Source organism: Dioscorea cayenensis, chromosome 19 (assembly GCF_009730915.1).
Source record: "Dioscorea cayenensis subsp. rotundata cultivar TDr96_F1 chromosome 19, TDr96_F1_v2_PseudoChromosome.rev07_lg8_w22 25.fasta, whole genome shotgun sequence".
Taxonomy (NCBI): Eukaryota; Viridiplantae; Streptophyta; class Magnoliopsida; order Dioscoreales; family Dioscoreaceae; genus Dioscorea; species Dioscorea cayenensis.
Genome location: NC_052489.1, coordinates 23,749,019 through 23,769,727, shown reverse-complemented (window position 1 = coordinate 23,769,727; position 20,709 = coordinate 23,749,019). Strand labels below are relative to the sequence as shown.

Genomic DNA, 20,709 nt, shown 5'->3' with positions numbered 1-20,709 from the left:
TGGCAATATTTTCAGGGATCCTATTGGTGTTGAGCAAGCTTTTACAAATTTTTATAAAAATCTCTGGAGCAGTCCTACGGATAATCTTTCTAACAATTTCGACGAGCTTCCACCTGATATTCCCAGAATCTCCGACACTGATAGTGCATTCCTAATCCGAAATGTTACTTTAGAGGAAGTCCATCAATCCTTGCTTGATCTTCCTTCAGGTAAGTCCCCTGGACCAGACGGTTTTAATGTGGAGTTTTTCAAAGCTTATTGGTCTATTGTGGGTACTCATCGCTATTCAATTCTTTTTCAAAACTTCTTTCATCCCTACCTCTTGGGGCAAAACTTTCGTCGCTCTCATTCCTAAGAAAGACAATCCTAAACTGGTTTCCGATTTTCGCCCTATTTCTTTATGTAATGTGTGTTTCAAAGTTCTTTCAAAGCTGCTTGCCAATAGATTAAAAAAGATTTTACCCAGCATCATTGGTCTCGAGCAAGTTGGTTTTGTGTCTTCTCGTTGCTCCTCTGATAACATTATTGCTGTGCAAGAGGTTGCCCATTCGATTGAATCTGATACTCATAGCCCCCCTAGGATGATTATTAAAATCGATATCGAGAAGGCTTATGATACCCTTAATTGGAGTGCAATTCTTACCATTCTTTTGAAAATGAATTTTCCTCCCCTTTGGATATCTTGGATTGATTCTTGTCTTAAAGCATGCTCTTTCTCTCTTCTGGTTAATGGCAATCCAACCCAGTGGTTCTGTTCTTCTAGAGGAGTGCGTCAAGGTGATCCCATATCTTCATACCTGTTTATCATTGTGTCCCAAACTCTTACTTCCATGCTCAATTTCAGCCTTCATCGTAATCTCATCCCTAGTTTCAACAATTCTTTGACTCATAATTTTAACCATTTGATGTATGCGGATGACTTAATTCTTGTTACTCATGCTACTAGGAAAGCTGCCAGAAACATCTCCACTTGTTTAAAACTTTACAGCCATTACTCTGGTCAGCATCCCAACTACACAAAATCCAAAATTTATTTCCCTTCTTGGATGAACAAGCATATAATCAGTCGAATTTGTAGCATTTTACATCTCAACCAGGATTTTTTCCCTTTCAAGTATCTTGGGGTTTTCATTTCCCCTAAACGACTTTCTCCTCTTGCTTTTCAACCCTTAATTGATAAAGTTTCATGTCTAGCTTCTAAGTGGTCCAAATTTCATTTATCCCCAGCTGCCAAAGAGATCCTGATTAATTCTGTTATGTTAGCAGTTCCAGTCTACACTCTTATTGCTTATCCCATCCCTGATTCAATCTTGACTGAATTATCCAAAGTTGTGAGAAAATTCTTTTGGTCTAGGAATGGTAATGGAAAGGGCATCCATAATGTGAGTTGGAGTTTTCTTATTGAAGGTAAGTCTGAGGGGGGCTTAGGTATCAAAAACATTTGTCTTGCCAAGCACTCTCTTATGTCTAAAAACATTTTCAAATATTTAAACAAGCATGACTGCCTCTGGGTTGACATTCTTCTTCATAAATATGGGAAAATTAATTTTTGGCATGACTCTGTTCCGGCCAAATGCTCTTGGTTTTTTCGGGGATTATGTAATCTGCAGCTGTTATTAAAAATCATTGCAAAATTAACAATGCTAATCCTCAGAACACCTCTTTTCTCTGGGATCCTTGGCTGTTTGAGATTCCAATCGCTTTGAAGCCCACTTATGTTAATATGAATATTGATTTGAATGAGATTTCTCTTTCTGGCATCATTTCCTTTGATCATTGGTCTTTGCATGATCTTAATCATATCTTCGGCAGTAATGCTGAGAATTTAGATGTGTCTACTATTACTATTGATCAAAATTCAGAGAATCATTGGATTTGGGTTTCTAATGCATCTAATACCAAATTATCTTCAGCTGTTTATCATACTTTGATTAAGCAACCTGATTGTTCTTCTGCTTGGGCTGGTTGGAACATTGTTTGGAGCATTCCTGTTGCTCCCAAAATTAAACACTTTATTTGGCTTTGTCTAAGAGGCAGGTTATCTACTTCTGCTTTCCTTCACAGCATTCATCTTGGCCCCGATAACCCTTGTGTATTTTGTGGTCTCCATCGTGAGACAATTGATCATTTGTTTTATCATTGTGATAGAATTCGGTTAGTCTGGGATCATGTTAACAGACTGCTTAATTCTTCTTTTACTTTCTCTGATAGTTTTTCCTCTGGTAATTGGGTTCTCGAGCACAGGCATTCCAGATACAACTTAGCAATCATTGCTGCCTGTGCTTGGTTTATCTGGGTTTGCCGGTGTGATTACATATTTAGGGACTCTCGTCCCATTTTCCCTAGCATTTTCGCCAGGGCTGTTGCTCATGTTGAGGAATTTTCTTGGTGTAATTCTAAGATGTTGGGAAGAAATCTTTTGCTGGCCAATTTCTCCTCAGCGGATGACTACTTCCTGTTCTCTCACGCGACATCTGATCAATCTATCGGGGTAAGTTCAACTGGTTTCTTTTTCTCAAATGCTAACTATATGATCTCTATTGCAGGTAGCTCCTCCAGACCTTTATCAGACACTCATTTGGACGCAATTCTTGCTGTTGAAGTAGCTCTTCAAGCCGCATTGGATCTCCACATTCCGGTGAAGCATATTCTTTGTGACCACGCTGCTATCACTCATCTCCTGAATTGCTCAGACCACATTGCTTCCTGGCGTTTCGAAGATCAAGTTAACAATTTGAAGTTCCTCCTTGATGCATGCGGTCATCCCCGAATACATATCATCCCTTCTTTTGAAGGATATCCAGCTGCCAGCCTCGCAACCTATGGTTTACTTCATCAACAGCTTAATCTTTTCCTGTTTGGCAAAGACCTTCCGTTTTGGATCATGAAATCCTTTCGTATTTTTGGTTTTAGCTTTTAATTCTCTCTTTTGTTTTCAGTTTATAGCTTTGTATTTCAGCCCCTGATTTTATTTAATACTTAGCTTCTCTAGTTGGAGAAGTTCTTAAAAAAAAAAAAAAATTATTAGAACAATGACCAAAGATTCAGACCAACATTCAAACCATTTCCCCACAAGTTTCTACCAATTCAAACAAACCATGTTTTGTATCTTCGACTTAGAACAGAAATGAAACTACAGAAACACTGATACAAAACAAAAACCAAACTCCAAATTCATGTATTTATAGAGCCACCCATCCATACAATGTACTTACAGTTACAGAACCACCATTTGTTCAGAACTAGAAGGCTTCATCAGGTGAAACATCGTCGAAATCTCTGAAATCATCGGCATAGACATCGAAGACTTGACCGAAAGAACTCTCAAGCATGCTCTCAGTGCTTCGCGCATCCATTCGTATCGGCACAACTGCAATGCCTCCCTCACAGTTACCTGTTTTCTCATTTGATTTGTAAACATATCAATAAATATATGCTCTGTATTTTATTCAGTCCAAAAACTTAAAGTTCATAGGAGCTTGATTAATTGGTTTGTAAGGTTGAATCTAGTATAGATAATATATATTTGATTTGCATCTCATAAATGGATTGCAGAAAATATAGTGATCACTAACCCATCTTCTTTTGTGTTCATCTTGTTCAGGCCAAGAATCAAGCTCCTCAGTGACCTCCATTGCAAACATATAACCTCTGCAAGACCCTTCCATACTGCAGTTATTCTGAAATCTCTTGCTTCTGAATTCCCAAACTCCTAATAATGTTTCCTGCACAAGATTTAGTGATACTGTGATACCATAATTCTCTTTCAATTGCAGCAATTCAACATGTATTGATTAATAATGATTAGCCTTTCGGGAATCAAACTACAAGTTTAGCTCTTTTGACACTAATATATAACATACACTAATCATTCCTCGTACACCGGCTTCTTCTAAAGCTTCTCGACCGGCCGCTTCGTGAAGAGTCTCATCGTTCTCCCATCCTCCCTGTAACAGTCAAATGGTCTATTAGCATCGAGTACTGATTTTTTGTTTCTTTTTTTTCTGTCTAGTATATACAAATATTTTGTAGGAGTTTGCTGACTTTGGGAAAAACAAGATCAGTTCTGTTTGCTGAGGAAATCATGAGAACTTCCAACCAATCAAATGAATCACCATTTTGATTCTGAGCACTTGGTTTTATTCTGTAAGGTACACACCTGATTGAATTTTGTATGACAAAAGATCAGAAAAGAAAAGATGTGTAAACATAACACAAAATGTTTGTGAATAAAGATCAAAAGATGATTCATGTTACCCTGAAACAAGGCGAAAATTATTCTCATATCGTTGCTGGTGTCGTCCCTTTCGAGCGTGCATCTCCGGCGACATGATTCAGTGATAAACACTACTTCAAATCAACACAAAGATTAACAAAAATAGAGAGAAAAGAAGTTCAAAGGCTTCTCTCTTTGATCTTAAAATAACATCTTATTCTCTGGTCCCAAATGTGTCCCCTATAGAGCCAACCAAACACCACATCTTATATAGACAAAGCAAAGCCTGTTCTTAAACAAAAAAAACCACCATAAAAAACACAAGAAGAGACAGAAGCTTATGATAAATAATTGAAGGTTTGCTCCAATAATTCAACAGTAATTGTAATGAGATTGAAAGACAATAAGATAAAACTATATTTAATTTTATCACATCAAACTAAATGCATTGGTTTTGCAGCAAGAACAAGAATCATCCTTTGCCTCCTGAAGCCACACATGAAGCTTCCAATTGAATGGGGCATGGCATGACAGTTAGGATCTTCAAGGCAATGTCATGCATAAAGGAGACTGAAGATGATCACTAAGCCATGCATGACTAGGATGAAAAGACATCAAATATTAAGATAACATATATTTCTACTTCAATTGGATTGTTTTTCTTCCTGTAATTTGCTGAGTTTTCTATGCAGTATGATACATTCAATAAGACAGAAAGAACTTAATTTTTTTTTTCTTAAGATGATGCAATCCAATGCCCAATCAGTGTTGCCTTTCTCCATTAGACTTGGGATTAACATCAAAAGCAGAGAAGGATAATACTGAAAATACAGACAGATAGGAACAATTGAAGCTAAAGTGAACATGTCAGTCATGTAATTATTTATTAATTTATTTATTTGTGTTTCTTTCTTTGTTTCCTTTTTTTTATCATTTGAGTTTCAAATATCACTGCCATTGCTAGTTGTTGTTTAGCCTTATGATGAGCTGTCATCTTTGAAGATAATTTGAGTGAAGAGCTTTCACCAATTGAAGGATGCCTGTGCAACTGCAAGTGTGCTTAGTGATTAGTATGGACTTGATTATATTATTCAGTAGGATGATATGTTCAACAACTGCGGCGTTCCCTCAAATATTAACCATTGTTCATGGGGCAGGGCGTTTGTTTATTTGTTTGTCTTGTTATAAAAATAGTATACGCTGTTTTGGCCTTAAAAGCAACATGTAAATGCCTGTTTTAGTCAAACAAATCCCTTTTTTTTCTTTTTCTATTTGGCGTTCTCTGTTATTCTTTCCGCACTAGTGCCACAATTATATAAATATTTTTTTTTATAGAAAAACATTATCTACATAAGTCCACAAATGATAAAAAATAAAAGAAAAAGTGACAACAATGATGGATGAAATTATAATCTAAAAAAACGGAAGACATTCACAAATGATGAAAAATTTTAAAAAAAAAATAACAGCAACAATAGATGAGGTTTGAATCTAGAGAAAAAACTAAAGAACAAGACAAGGGGGGAAGAGAGGGGAGGCAATGTTGTTGGATGGCCATCCAACATATTACTAGAGATATCTGATTTGAAACCTATACATATCCACAAATGTGTTAGTCGAACAAGACCATGCATGATACATGCATGGGCCCATGATTTACGCGCCAAGCAACCTTGGAAATCACGTGCATATATCATGACTTGCGCGCCACATCACAGATGACACGTCCTATATATATATATATATATATAATACACGTATCACTTCATATAAGTAAAATGTTTTATGTTTTAGTCAATTAAGATTTAATTAAATAAACACATCAATCATTGAAACTAAATAAATCTGCGCCATAAATCTATTTGTAAGTAATACAGTGAACCATATAAAAAAAGAGTGATCTAGATATTATATACATTTATGTTATATATATATATATAGAGAGAGAGAGAGAGAGAGAGTTTGTGGTCCCATTAGGGGTGGTGATCTAACAATAAAACATATAATAATTTTATAAAATATTAAAAATTACAATATAATAGCCAATTATAAATAAGCATTTTATGCATTTATCATGAAAATTTTAAATATTCATGGACACATGAACCTGTTCAAAAAATTTCGCATCACTTCAAAAAGTTCCGTAACATGAATATTATGATTGACATAAAAAAAATTGTGAGATATATATCAAATACTCTCATCTATAATTCTTAAACTCAATTTCGTCAAACATCTAATTGTGTTCTTCCAAAGTTCACATAAGGCTTAATATTAAACCAAAATTAACAAACACAAAAACAAAAAACTCATGCAGGACAACACAATGGAACAAGCTATTAATTTAATTCAAGAAATAACCAGACACCACACAATAAGATAACTTTATGACATAAAACCATCAGAGTTATCAATTGCTGTTGATGGTACATTGCTCCAAACAAATGCATACAATTACATGCTCAAAAAAGAAAAAAACACAATCAGCTAAAAATCAAGAATAACCTTCTGGCTTATTACAAGTAATAGCAATAATGAGTTCAAAGCATTCACTGCTGTTTGAGTGACACTTTAATATAATGAAATAAAACAAAACTCGACACAAATAATAATATCAAATGACAAAATTCCTAGCTAAGAGTCCTTGTAGATCTATCAATATATTAAGGAATGAATTTATCGAGTAACCACAACAGTCTAATGAGATTATAATTGATGCCGCAAACCACAATAATGTTACAATTGCAAGCTGAGGAAAAAGAAGTTTCTCAATGTAAATGCAATTAGGTTGAATTGTTCCAAGCAGAACCAGAGTGTTTCCTCACACAACATAAATAACTGAGAACATAAACTTGAAAAACACCATTCCACATCAAAGAGAACTGCCAAAAAAGAAACTACAACTAAAGATGTGAACCTAACCCAACGGCAATAAACAACATCTAAAGCCCAAGAACTTATGTTGTCTCATTTCCATATCCGTTAAGCAATATTAAGAAAGAGGAATGGGTGAAAGCACATCATGTTCAATCACCCTTTCTCCGGAAAGAACAACCCTCCGTGAGCCTGGCACGGCCTCCGGTCGGCTGGCAGAGAACTGTTTGGCAGTTGCCACAGACTACCACAGTCTGAGAGTGGCTAAAGACAGTGGTACTGCAAAAAAATCAAGAATAGTATAAAAAAACTATCATAAATTATCTACTATTACTATATTTGAAACAAGTTTCAAAGAGGGAAAGGTGAAAGGTGAAAGGTTTTACATGTTGAAGCATCCTTGGCATTTGACATCCTACATCATCAAAGCAAATGAAAATAAGTAAAAAATGAAATAAAACTGTTAAATTAAAGACATGAGATGAGCAAAGGAGTGCATTACCATGAAGAATGAATTGGGGGATTGCACAAGCCTCTTGAGCTTGTGCCTCCGCTTCTCAAGCTCAGCCGGAGGGTTAAGCAGATCAATATCATTAGGAAGCACCTATACATTAAGAATAATAATTTAAAAAAAAAACTTGTTCATCAATACCAAAGACCACAATTTTAAATCAAAACCCAGGAGAACCGACATATCATTAAAATAAGAACTTGTATGCCATGCATTGGCGATCAACTTAAAATTTACACTAATCCCACAAAAACTATCTCCCCAAAATTAAATATGTGATCGAAAACCAAAAAGGTGTCATATTACTAAATAATTATCACAATCTAAAATCAATTACTCAATGTAGAACCTACATATGATCACAAGCAAACCGACAACCATTAACACCCAATCCTAAACAGATAAGAGAGGCTACAAATGAAGTCTATGATCAAACATTAAAAACCACTACAAGAATAAAGGATTATCCAAATTTAGGGCAAGATACTTCATCCTGAACTGACACATGATCAGAAGAATCAGCAACCATTGCTACTTAAATGAAGACATTTAACAAGTAAAAGGCCATAAATTGCATAAAAAACATCTCCATAAATGAAATCCATGATCTAAAGTGCCCCAATATTAAATAACTTTTCAAATTAACATGAAAATCACTTAATCCTAAACTCTAACACATCATCCTTAGCATCAGCAACCATTAGTACTCAAACAAAGATATTCAACAACTGGAAAAATAAAAATCAATAAATTGTATTAAAACATATCCTCAAATGAAATCTACAATCCAATATTAGAACATCTAATACTGTCAAATAATTATCAAATAATTATCAACTTTTACATCAAGTTACCCTAAGACCCGATCATTTGCATCAACAACCATTCATGCTCTCAATGAAGATATTTAACGCAGTCACCAAGCTATGGAGAGAGAGAGAGAGAGAGAGAGAGAGAGAGAGAGAGAGAGAGAGAGAGAGAGAGAGAGAGAGAGAGAGAGAACTCACCATCTTTGGAGAAGCCCTGAGAGCGCGTGAAAACCCTAACAATGGCGGAGGTTGGGATCCGAGAACAAGAGCAGCGGCAGCAAGAGAGTTCTCAAAACCCTAGCGAAGAGTTATATGAACAACATGACGAAGAATAATAACCGTAGGATCCAAGATTGAGTGATCTGAGCCGTTGACTAGACCATTGTAATTATCCACTTATTTATGTAAATGAAAAATCCTCTCCTGCGTATAATTTTTCTGGAGTTCAGAATATTTATTTTAATTAATTATATTCCATTTATTACTCAACATTATGGCTCGAATCAGATAAATATTTTTAACAATAAATTATATAAAATATAAAATTTAGTTGATGTAATTATAGGTGTTTTATTTATTTATTTATTTATTGTAACAATACATGATTAATCATCCTAAGCACACTTTTATTATATGTATTTTATCATATAAAATATTTTTAAATTTTTTTAATAAATATCCCAAGATATATTAGAAGATAGAAAATATGTATAAATGCAATGGGATAGAATAGAATTAGAGATACTAAACCAAAAAGTATGAGTCACTCAAAACCATTAAAGATAGTTAGGTGACTCTGTATTGAGAGATAAAAAACTAAAAATAAAATAAAATTTTTAAAAAATAATTATTAAAAAAGGATTATTTATCTATGATCGTGCTAATATTTTTAAATTCTAAAAATTTTCAATCAACTTTTTTTTATTGAAGAAAGGAGCTACTTAGTAGCTGAATTTTATTGAATTAAAGGCAATCCGACAAAGATACAAAGGCAAGACAAACCACCTAAACAAATTGAAGCAGAAAAAAAAACGAGAACAAACAAAACCAAACTAGTAACATTTGGATTAAATGAAATAAAAACTACTAAACTTAACAACTTCCATTAGCACCAAAGGTGAAAAAAAAAACAAAAGGTTGAATTTAATAATCAGAGTAAAATTTCTAAAAAGCGCCTAAGGGAGGGGGGAATATGTAATTATCTTTGGTATTATAATTTTTTAAGCAAATTCAATTCCATTCTTTGTGCATCTTGGTTGTTTTTAAATGTGTGTGGAAGTATCATCTTTGTAATGAAGAGTTGGTGTAAGATGTTAGACGAATATACCTTTATATATAATGTATATGTATATATACCTTATGTCTTCCTATTCATACATATTCTTACATATGCATGTATCTATTTATTGGGTTGTTACCCTAATGAGAGTCATGCTTCTTCTCTCACATTTCCTTACATGGCATTAGAGAAGGTTTTTTTTTTCCCGGTGATTTCTTTTCGATAAACTCCGGCTATCCTTTCATCTAGCCGGATTTATATTTGTTCGTCGGATTTGTCCACCTTTCACCGGTTTCGTCTTTCTTTGCTGGATCTATCTTTTGTTCACCGAAGTTGAAGCTTCACAACTCTCTCGCCCGCCAACGAACTCAGCCCTTCCTCCTCAGTTGCCGCCTCCTACCTTGGCGTGTCGCCCCAACGTTGCCGCCACCCAGATCATTGTTACCGTCATCTTTCTTCCCTCCAAACATCGCCACATCCAAACCCACGATCTTTGCAATCGCCGATCAGCTCCTTGTTAACTGTTGTCAACCATCTTGCCGAGCCCATCCCTAAATCCATCCCCTCCAAACCCACATCCTTCTTTTTTTCTTTGCCGCCGGCTATCCCCACATCCATACCCTCCAAACCCACCAACCAGCTTTCTCCTTCTCCATCAGACCAAATCCTCAAATTTCTTCCCATTATCATGATTTTATGCAATGCAAGAGACTAGATCCGCAATTTGCTCATCATCATCATTATTATTATAATATATATTCTCTGACATTCAAGTCCCAAGACGAATTTCTCTTTTGGCTCACAGTGATATACAGTGCCAGTACACATTGACATCTACAGTGATTGTTACAGTACCTTGCACAGTGTCATCTATAGTGGCATCACACAGTGTCACCTACAATAATACCTATATTGATACTACAGTGATGATTAAAAAAAACCATGACCTTCTTTTCATCTTCTCCAGGATCTTTTGGCATATGTCGTTACCGCAAGCGTATTGGATATATGAAACGTCAGTATCCTAAGCTTCAATAATAGCAAGAGTAGTAGTCTCACCCTCTATCTTCTTCTTCTATTATTTCTCCGTCCTCTCATGCTGCTTCAATCTTGACTCCTGATTTTCCTGTTGACCTAGTCTCTCAGGTTGCTTAGCTTACCAAGTAAATACATGCCATGCATCGTGCCATGCAATCTAGTACTTCCTCAATTACATCTATTGTCTCTGATATGTCTTCTTCTGTTATGTCTGCTGTCTCTGGTATGTCTTCTTCCTCCTCCTGGATTTGAAACTCTGGTGTCACTCATTATATAACTGTAAATACCTTTAGCCTAGTTTCTATCTCTACCCCTCCACATCTTTCCATTGTTCACAGTAATGATGGAAGCATTCATGTTATCACCAGCCCGATTGTATCCTGGTGTAGCTCTAAATCTTATCTCGGTTAGCCAGCTCATTGATCATGGTCTCACAGTCACATTTTCTTTTTTTGCTTGTTCTGTGCAGGATCATCTTATATGCTAGAGGATTGGGACCGGGCATAGGATTGGCGGACTTTATCACTTAAACCATCTTCATCTTCCCGCTCCTCAACCTTCTGCAATTGTTGCATTTGTGTGTTCTCTTGATCATTGGCATCAATATCTCAGTCACCTGTCTAGTGCTCACCTAAAACTCTTAACTACTTCAGGTAGACTTGGTTCTATTTCAACTACTTCATTACATCCATGTATGGGTTGTCAGCTAGCTAAACACGCAACTCTTCCCTTCTCATCATGTAAATCTTTTTCAGACTCTCCTTTTGACCTTTGTTCACTTTGATGTTTGTAGACCAGCCCCATTCTCATCTCTTGGCGGTTTCTCCTACTATATCATCTTTAGTGATGATTTCTCCCGTCATACTTGGCTTTACCTGCTGCTCTCTCGATATGAAGTCTCTGTCATTTATTCTTAATTTGCACAAATTGTACATATTCAGTTCGGCAAATACATTAGGTCTTTCGTTCTGGTGGGGCACGTGAGTATCTCTCTACATTCTTTCAAGAGTTACTCTCTACTTATGACACTCTAGCTCAGCAATTATGTCCTTATACACCTGCTCAAAATAGTGTTGTTGAGCGTAGAGGCTGGCACGGGCCGATTAACCGGGCCCAATTGCTCGACCCGACGGGTCTGGTTCACCAAACACAGGACCCATACCAGGCCCGTACTACAGGAGAAACCCGTTGGGCGGGTTGACTCGGTAAACCCACTGGGTTCGGTTTATCATTCAGATGAACCGGGCTCAACCCGTCTGGCCCAAAATCCACTGGGTCCGGGCCAAGCTTGTCTGACCCGGTGGTTTTTATTATTTTTTTTAATAATATTTTATTATTAAACTATATTTAAAGCTTTTTATTAGCAGAAGGGAATCAACCATGGACTTGCATCAAAACCAACAACACATCAACCACATAACCTATGGTTGTTTTGTGTATTGTCTTAAAAATAAATAAATAAAAAAAAACACAAAGCTAATTTTTAATTATATTATTAAAAATAAAAAAAAATTAAAAAAATCTAACAATTTTAAAAATTTAAGAAAAGACAAAATGATTTGAAAAATAAAAGACTTGCATATAATTTATATATCTATTGAATTAAGTTATCGATATATTTTCTTAAATGAGAGAAATTAAAACTAATAAAGTTCACTTTTTTTAGATCAAAGTTACCATCTTATCTATTTATTACAATTAAATTGTGTTCTTACCCTTAACTTTACTTTCAAATTCTAAAGGTTTGTTATTATTGTACTAATAATATTGTCATTAAAAAAACATTATTAGCTTTAAAATTTCTGAACATAAAATATTGAAGTATATTTTATAATTAATCAAAAAATATAGTGCGAGATTTCATTATTTAGATACTATTGAAAAATATTGAAATTCATATTTATATTGATACTCTGAATGAAATGGAGATACGGAAAATCGATATTCTACAATTAGTATATATATAAACTTTTTCCTTACAATTATCATAAGTGGTATTGTAGATTAAATGGTTTGGTTTTGGGCTTCCACCATGAGATCATGGTTTGAATCCCACAGGTAACTTTTTTAATAGGTTTTTGAATGTTACTTTTTTTTTAAAACCAACCCGGATTAACCCGCCGGGTCACGAGTTTAAAATACCTTGAACCATAACTGGGCCCGTTGCAGTAGGAGCCGGTTACGATTTTTTGGCCCGGCCCTTCAGGGCAGCTGACCATGTAGGTTTTGCTTGGTCGGGCCAAATCTCGGCCCGTGCCCCCCTATAGCTAAGCGCAAGCATCGTCATATCTTGGATACTGCTCGTTCCTTTCTCTTTTCCTCTGTTGTCCCTCAAATATTTTTAGAGTCGAGGCTAGGGGGTGTCAAAGCGGGCGGCCCGACTGGGCCCTAACGGCCCATGCACTATGCGTGCTTGGGCCGCACGCCCGCCAACCACCAGGTCGGGACGACGCGTGGCCCGGCCCAGTTATATTATATTTTTTTATTTTTTTATTTTTAAACCCCAAAAATATAAAAAAAATACCCTAAAAATTACTAAAAAAAATATAAAAAAATATCCTAAAATTCAAAAAAATATAAAAAGCCTTATTGACTAAAAAAACAAAAAAAAATATCTTGAAAAATTAAAAAAACTTACATTTAGCGTGCCGAGCCATGTTGGCCCGAACCGGGCCGAGGGCCGTAAACCCCTAGCCCAGCACGGCCCGGGGTTTGGGCCGTGCCTGGCTCGAGCACGATACTGTAGCACCGTGCTTGGGCCAAGCACGGCCCAACTCGTGCCGGGCCCGGGCCGACACGGCCCGTTTGACACCCCTAGCTGAGGCTATTCTTAACTCCGTCTATCTCATCAATAGAACTCCTTCCACCACTCTTTCTAGTGTCACTCTTTATGAGCGTCTTTACTCTCAATCTCTCTTTTATGGTCATATTCGCATTTTTGGTTGTACTTGTTTTGTGCTTTTGCCCGTTGTTGAGCGAACCAAACTCTCTCCTCGTTCCGCCATGTGCATTTTTCTAGGCTATAGCTCTGAACACAAGGGCTATCAATGCTATAATCCTCTATCTCATCTTCTTCGTATTTCCCGTCATATAACCTTTCTTGAAGACACACCCTACTTTTCTTCATCTTCTCCAAATCTTTTTTTTTTTCAGTCTTCCTTCAGTGCGTCCTCTTCCCTACCTTTAGTAATTACCCCAGATTCCACCATCATTGCTAATTTAGTGCTCCCTCCCACAGTTTCCACTGAAAATTCTTCTATTCCTCCATCCTTTGGGTGTATTGATGGTTCTGGTGATTCGTCTCCTCTCCCCATCGGCTCATCCTCTCCTGAAGATGCTCCTAATGCCTCCTGTCAATACCTAGACCATATTCGCCGTCCTCCTGCCCGGTATGCACTTTCTATTCACTCCCATTTCGACCCGTAATCTTGTCGTGAGGCTATGAGTCATCCCCATTGGCAGTAGTAGGCTATGATAGAGGCATAGGCGGATCTACATCAAGAGAAGTGGGGTCCATGGACCCCACTTTTTTTTAAAAAAAATTATCTTATATATTAATATATATATGTATATATCATATATGGCATCAATTAGACCGATAATAATTCGGTTTGGACCCCATTTTAATTTTTAAGTGAGTATTTTAATGATTTTATTATTTTTTATTATTTTTTCAAACCTTTTTTACTCTCTCAAAAGCTTAGTAATTAGTATGCCCTAGTTTTAACCACCAGCACCTCTATTTTCCAAACAATTGGCATCTGCCGCATCTAACATCTTTCTTCTCAATTTTCATCTATAAGGCATAAGCTCACCACCAAGTGACCAAGGTCCAAGATCCAACTTATCCAAGCCTCCAAGGAGTGGACTTGAGTCTTATGCAGGTTGGTACTTGATATCCATCATCCATGGTCTATGGACCATGGACTTGAATTTCTTTGATCTTGTGTTTGTGGTTGGAATTTTTTATAATTGTGACTATGCGACAATGACTGAACATCATTATTTATGATATCCCTAAAACCTGAATCGTCTGATTATCTTTGATTTTGTATTTTTTTATTATATTTATTGCTTTGAACCAACCTTTGAGAAAGTTGGAAATTGCTTTGAACATGCTTGTGTAGTTGTGTTGCCCTTTCTTTAATGTAAATTTATATGTTTAGATCAATAAATTTCATAAATCATAATTGTTATTTGTTTAAATTTTTTGATTAATGAATTTCATAATTGTTGTGTAGTGTGTTGCCCTAGATCATGATATTATTGAATTTATTGATTGATTAATGAACACATAATTCATAGGATTATAATTTATTTGTTCATTATATTAATGAAATATGCATCTACTCATAGGTTCATAATTTAGATTTAAATTTATATTTGTGTTAACAGTGAACTATGTTGAGATATTACAAAAAGCAAGCTCCGGCTACAGTCGGATCTAATGCTTCTTCAATTTCCCAATCTCTGACATGGCAAATGAGCAACCTCTTATTGAAGAAAATAGATTTTATAAGAACACTCTAGTATGAAAGCACAAACTTCTTCAATTAAGGACAAAGGGGTTGATTTGAATGCTTTTCCAGTTGATCCTGGGGAACGACCGGGAATTGAAATTTACCATCCAAATGACCGAGATGAAGTTAGAAGAGCTTACCTTCAAATGAGCAATCTTGGGGATTACAAATGAGCTGAATTTTGCTTTGCAGAGAAAGGACCAAGACATTGTAAATGCTATGTTACTTGTTAAAACTGCAAAGAAAAGATTACAAAAAATGAGAGGTGATGGATGGAGAGATTTGATGAATGATATTTATTTGTTTTGCAATAAGATCAACATTCAAATGCAAGATATGGAAGATGCATATATTAAAGGAAAACGTCGTAATGTCTCACAAATTAGCAACTTACACCATTATCAAGTTGATCTATTTTATGTTGTTATTGATATGCAACTTTAAGAGCTCAACAATCGTTTTAATGAAGTAAACACTGAATTGCTACTTTGAGTGGCTTGCTTTAGTCCAAGAAACTCATTTAGTGCATTTGATAAAGAAAGGTTGCTAAAGATGGCTAAATTTTATATATGTGAGTTTTCTTTTGTTGAGCTTATAGTTCTCAAAAATCAACTTGGAAAATATATTATGGATGTACATGAAGATGAAAGGTTTGTTAATTTAAATGGCCTTGGAGAGCCTTCACAAAAGATGGTGGAGACCAAGAAACATTACATTTATCCTTTGGTGTATTTGCTATTGAAGTTGGCATTAATTTTACCTGTGGCTACAGCAACTGCGGAGCGTGCTTTTTCTGCAATGAAGTTAATTAAAAGTGATTTGAGAAATAAAATGAGTGATCAGTGGTTGAGTGATTGTTTGATAACATATATTGAAAAAGATGTATTTGATGGTGTTAGCAACGATGCAATTATGTATTATTTTCAAAACATGAAAACTCGAAGGGGGTAGTTGTAAAAGAATTCTGGTTATTATTTTAGTATTATTTACATGAACAAATATTTATATGATGGATTGATCGTATTATTTTTGTGATTGTCTAGTAATACTAAAATTTACAGGGTGGGTTGATATTGACTAGGTGACATTGTTCATATGCAGGACCTTTGATGTTTGATCTTCCTAGATAGTGGATACCAAGATGGTCTTCCCACATTGCTTTATAGCCTTATCTCATGGACAAAGGTAAACAACATTAGTGTAGTCTATATATATGTGTTATTGATCTAGTTATTCATGCCATTAATTAATGTTTTTTTTTTTGTGTTGCAATATATTGACATGATTCAATTCTACAATTTTATCTTCCTGTCTATTAATTAATGACTTCTATTTATAAAAAAATGTAGTTTAGTATTATTTTAATATTATTTTTCAAAACATGAACAAAAATTTCTATTTAATCGAATAATAGATATGATTATTAGACAATTACTTATTTGCACGAAAAGAACCATTGATATACATATATGGACCCCATAGTGTAGAATCCTGGATCCGCCACTGGATAAAGGAACTCAATGCTCTTCAGCGCATGCATACATGGGATCTTGTTCCACTTCCTTCTGGTGTTACTCCTATCAGCTGTCGGTGGGTTTATCGGGTCAAGACTCGAGGTGATGGTACTATTGAGCGCCACAAGATGCGTCTTGTTACTCGTGGTTTCACTTAGGAGCATGGCATTAACTATGAGGAGACATTTTCTCCTGTAACCAAGTTGACTACTGTTCGTCTTCTTTTCGCTATTTCAGCTGCTCGTCAATGGCCACTTCATCAGTTAGATGTGACTAATGCCTTCTTACATGGAGATCTTTCTAAGGATGTTTATATGACTCCTCCTCCTGGTTTCTCTCATCCTCCTTAACATGTCTGTCATCTTCCTCGGGCTATTTATGGACTTAAACAGGCTCCTCACACCTGGTTTAATAGTTTTTGTAGTATGATTCTTGCTCTTGGTTTTACTGAGAGCTCTCATGATTATGCCCTCTTCACCCTGCAGACTCCTCGAGGCCTCACTATTCTTCTTCTTTATGTTGATGATATGGTCATTTTTGGTGATGATGTTGATACTATTCTTTCTCTGAAACAACGGTTACACACCGACTTTCAGATGAAAGACATTGGACCTTTTCGTTACTTCCTAGGTCTTAAGGTCGCTTATTCTCATTGAGGTTACTTGGTATCTCAACAGAAGTACATTTCTGATATTTTTCGATGATCTGGCATTGCTGATCTCCCACTGCCTCCACTCCTATTGAGTTGCATCATCGTCTCTACTCGTATGACAGTGAGCTGTTGACTAATCCTATCCGCTATCAAGCACTTGTGGGTGCTCTTGTTTATTTGACCATCACTCAGCCTGGTATTGCATATGTTGTTCACATCCTTAGCTAGTTTGTTAGTGATCCCCGATCTACTAATTATGCTGCACTTCTACTAGTTCTTAGGTATTTCCGTGGCACGATCACTTGATCTCTATTTTTTTCTGTTACATCCTCACTTGAGTTGCGCGCATATTGTGATGCTGATTTGGCAGGTGATGCTACTAATCGGAGATATAGTACTAGTTTCTTCATTTTCCTTGGAAATTCACTTATCTCTTGGAAAAGCAAAAAACAATCCACTGTTACTCTTTCCACTACTAAGGCTGAGTATGGTGCTATGACGTCCACTGCTAGGAAAGTTCTTTGGTTGCTTCAAATTTTGATGGAGTTTGGTGTCACCACATCTGCCCCCACTCCTATCTATTGTGATAATCAGAGTACCATCAAAATTGCTGCAAATCTTGTGTTTCATGAGCGCACAAAGCATCTTGAGGTTTCTCTTCACTTTGTTCGTCATCATTATCTTGCCAGTAGTATTTTTCTTCCATATGTTGCCTCTACACATCAACTTGCTGATTTTTTCACTAAAGTACATACTGTCGCTCGATTTCAGTTCTTTGTTGACAAACTCTTGGTTTACGACCCACCATGAGTTTGAGGGGCCGTATTAGAGTAATATACTTTTATGTATAATGTATATATATACCTTCCATACATATTCTTACATACTCATGTATCTATTTATTAGGTTGTTACCCTAACGAGAATCATGCTTCTTTTCTCACATTTTCTTACATAAGACTTGTGTCATGAAGAATTTAATGCATGTTAAAGTGTTTTTGAACTTTTTTTCAACATTTACTGAGAAAAAATATATATATTTTTTTAAAACTTATAAATCAAGAAATAACATCAGAGTTACTTTAAAGAAAAGAAAAAAAAAAAAAAACTGTGTATTCATGCATGAGCATCCAAACCTGAAGCTTCTTTCTCAATGGCCATGAACTCCACGCCAGCGCATTTCAAGCCCAGAAATCTTCAGACACTCATCAAGCATGCATTGATTCACATCTTAACACCTCCATTCAACAACCATCCACCAAACTTCTCTCAATCCCTCCTTCTCAATCTCCATTCATTATATATTAACCACTCATCAACATCAATTCTACCATTCATATACTTATCAATGGCTTTAAACAGTACTGCAGCCATTTTAATCATCATGACTTTGTTTGTCATTTCCTCTACTTTGATAGGAACTCCGGTGTCTGGCTCCGGTGCCAATGATTGTTCACTTAATTGCATGGAAGGGCTCCAACATTGCACGGCTGCCTGCACCAATGACTCCTCTGGTCTCTGTGATGATGATTGCAACACCGAGTTCTTCGCTTGCACTGATGTATGCTAACTTTTATGTTCAAGATATTTTTTAAATATGCGTGGTTGTTTCCGAATTTCAATCTAACAAGCAAAATTTTCATCTAATATGGTATCGGAGTCAGTACATAGTTTTGCCGCGCTTGTATTCCCTGAATAATAAGTGAAAAGATCTCATTAAACGCGGAACCAATGACTAATAAAATACAAGTCATGCATATCTCCTTCTTTTTTCGTGTGGATGATATCTTCATGCTTTTGTTTTTATACACTCAATCGAATTAGATGAGCATTATCACGCAAACAACATGAGAAGTTGTCTATAAAAAGAGGTGTGGCTAGTCTCGCCGGTAGTTAGTTGCTAGTTATCAAGCATTCGAAATAAGAAATTGATCATGGCTTCAAACAAGAAGAGTTGGGCTAGTTTCGCCGGTAGTTTGTTGCTAGTTGTCCTTTTAATGCTTAACCAAGCCCCTTCTGAGAGCCAATGTGAGATTGATCTCATCAAATGCTTGATAAAATGCAATTTAGGTGTGGCCATTTGTATGACTGGTTGCCCTGCAAAGATTATCACGAACTCGACTTGTTTCTTCGATTGTCAAGTTGATAATTTGATGTGCTTGGAAGAATGCCTCCCTGATCTGGCCCCAGCGCCTTGTTTAGCACCTCATTAGTCCTTTTCCGTATCGGTTTATCATCTATGAATTATGTATGAAATGTTATTACAAATAGTTTGAGCCATATGTTTTATTAATGCATATTTGAATGAAAGAGAAGGAAATCTTATTAATTAATATGTTTATGAATTCTTTTCTTTCCATTTTACCTCAATCCAAAAGCAACATCAATGAAGAATATGGTTAACATGACATTCGAAAAGATTGAACCATTCCACTTTGCTAATTTTTATTATGGTCAGAATTGCTTTCTTGACCAGGTCTTTGTTGGACACACTAAATTTTTCTGAACTTTGACAACATTTAAAGCGGATGAGAATTTTTCCTTTGTTTTTAGGCAGTTGTTTGAATATGCAGTTATCAGTAGATCATTAAAAAAAGTCGATCAATTTAATTTCAAGCTTTAGTAAGCAAGAAAGTGATATCCTACTAATTCTAATTAATAATACAAACGACAAGGCCGTCCCCTTTCTCTAAAATTAAGAAGTCATTGATTAAAAAACCAACGAAAATGTCAGATAAATAATTTGATTGATTGTGTTTCATTGACTGATTATGCTTCTTCTCTTATTTGTAACAAACTATGCTCTCAAATAATTCCAAGCATACTTCACTAAAACTCAAAGGAATATAAGCATCTCCAAGTGGATCTAATTTAAAATAATGCTTGCACACCAACTGCCAACAAAGTTTTAGTCCTTTGACAATGAACCTTGAGCACATTGCAACTAAATTAATGTCATCAATTTGATTCCATTGCCTGTTTAATTTATGTAACATAACATTGTTTAATGCCATTAGAAATATAAAATGCAAATAAGAAAAAAACCATCCCATCTGAAAAGTGTCACTTGAAGTTGAAAGGCATCTATATATGAAAGATAAATTTTGCAGATTAAATTGCTCTCCAAATTTAACTTCAGCTTTATGAACACTTATTAAATTATGCAGATAAATGATGAATGAAATTATAAAATGGAATGAAATACTAAACAATGAAGATGTAGTGCAGTGAAATCAAAACATGGCAGATAAATCTGAGAAATGATTTCAGGCATTTAAAATAAAACCCACTGATTTT

General features: G+C 35.6%; 2 protein-coding genes across 2 annotated transcripts; both read right to left on the bottom strand.

Moving 5' to 3' along the window:
• Positions 1-3,082: 3,082 nt before the first annotated feature.
• Positions 3,083-4,798, bottom strand: LOC120283892 (nudix hydrolase 13, mitochondrial-like). Its single transcript, XM_039290690.1, has 5 exons — positions 4,258-4,798; positions 4,045-4,159; positions 3,864-3,947; positions 3,576-3,725; positions 3,083-3,394 (listed from the first exon to the last, which is right to left on the bottom strand). The coding sequence occupies exons 1-5, from the start codon at positions 4,329-4,331 to the stop codon at positions 3,218-3,220; spliced, it is 600 nt and encodes a 199-aa protein (XP_039146624.1). The 5' UTR covers positions 4,332-4,798; the 3' UTR covers positions 3,083-3,217.
• Positions 4,799-6,966: 2,168 nt separating this feature from the next.
• On the bottom strand, positions 6,967-8,727 carry LOC120283582 (40S ribosomal protein S27-2). The gene is made up of 4 exons (XM_039290290.1): positions 8,609-8,727; positions 7,593-7,694; positions 7,477-7,505; positions 6,967-7,369 (listed from the first exon to the last, which is right to left on the bottom strand). The coding sequence occupies exons 1-4, from the start codon at positions 8,609-8,611 to the stop codon at positions 7,243-7,245; spliced, it is 261 nt and encodes an 86-aa protein (XP_039146224.1). The 5' UTR covers positions 8,612-8,727; the 3' UTR covers positions 6,967-7,242.
• Positions 8,728-20,709: the final 11,982 nt, after the last annotated feature.

What these genes read in the sequence shown, in the direction of transcription:
- LOC120283892 (XM_039290690.1), bottom strand. Translation starts at nt 4,331, where the DNA reads ATGTCGCCGGAGATGCACGCTCGAAAGGGACGACACCAGCAACGATAT. An exon ending in GTGTACGAGGAATGATTAGT is followed by an intron (nt 3,726 to 3,863) that starts GTATGTTATATA and finishes AATCTTGTGCAG; the next exon opens with GAAACATTATTAGGAGTTTG. An exon ending in ATGAACACAAAAGAAGATGG is followed by an intron (nt 3,395 to 3,575) that starts GTTAGTGATCAC and finishes ATGAGAAAACAG; the next exon opens with GTAACTGTGAGGGAGGCATT.
- LOC120283582 (XM_039290290.1), bottom strand. An exon ending in CCCCCAATTCATTCTTCATG is followed by an intron (nt 7,506 to 7,592) that starts GTAATGCACTCC and finishes TTGATGATGTAG; the next exon opens with GATGTCAAATGCCAAGGATG. An exon ending in TGCCAAGGATGCTTCAACAT is followed by an intron (nt 7,370 to 7,476) that starts GTAAAACCTTTC and finishes ATTTTTTTGCAG; the next exon opens with TACCACTGTCTTTAGCCACT.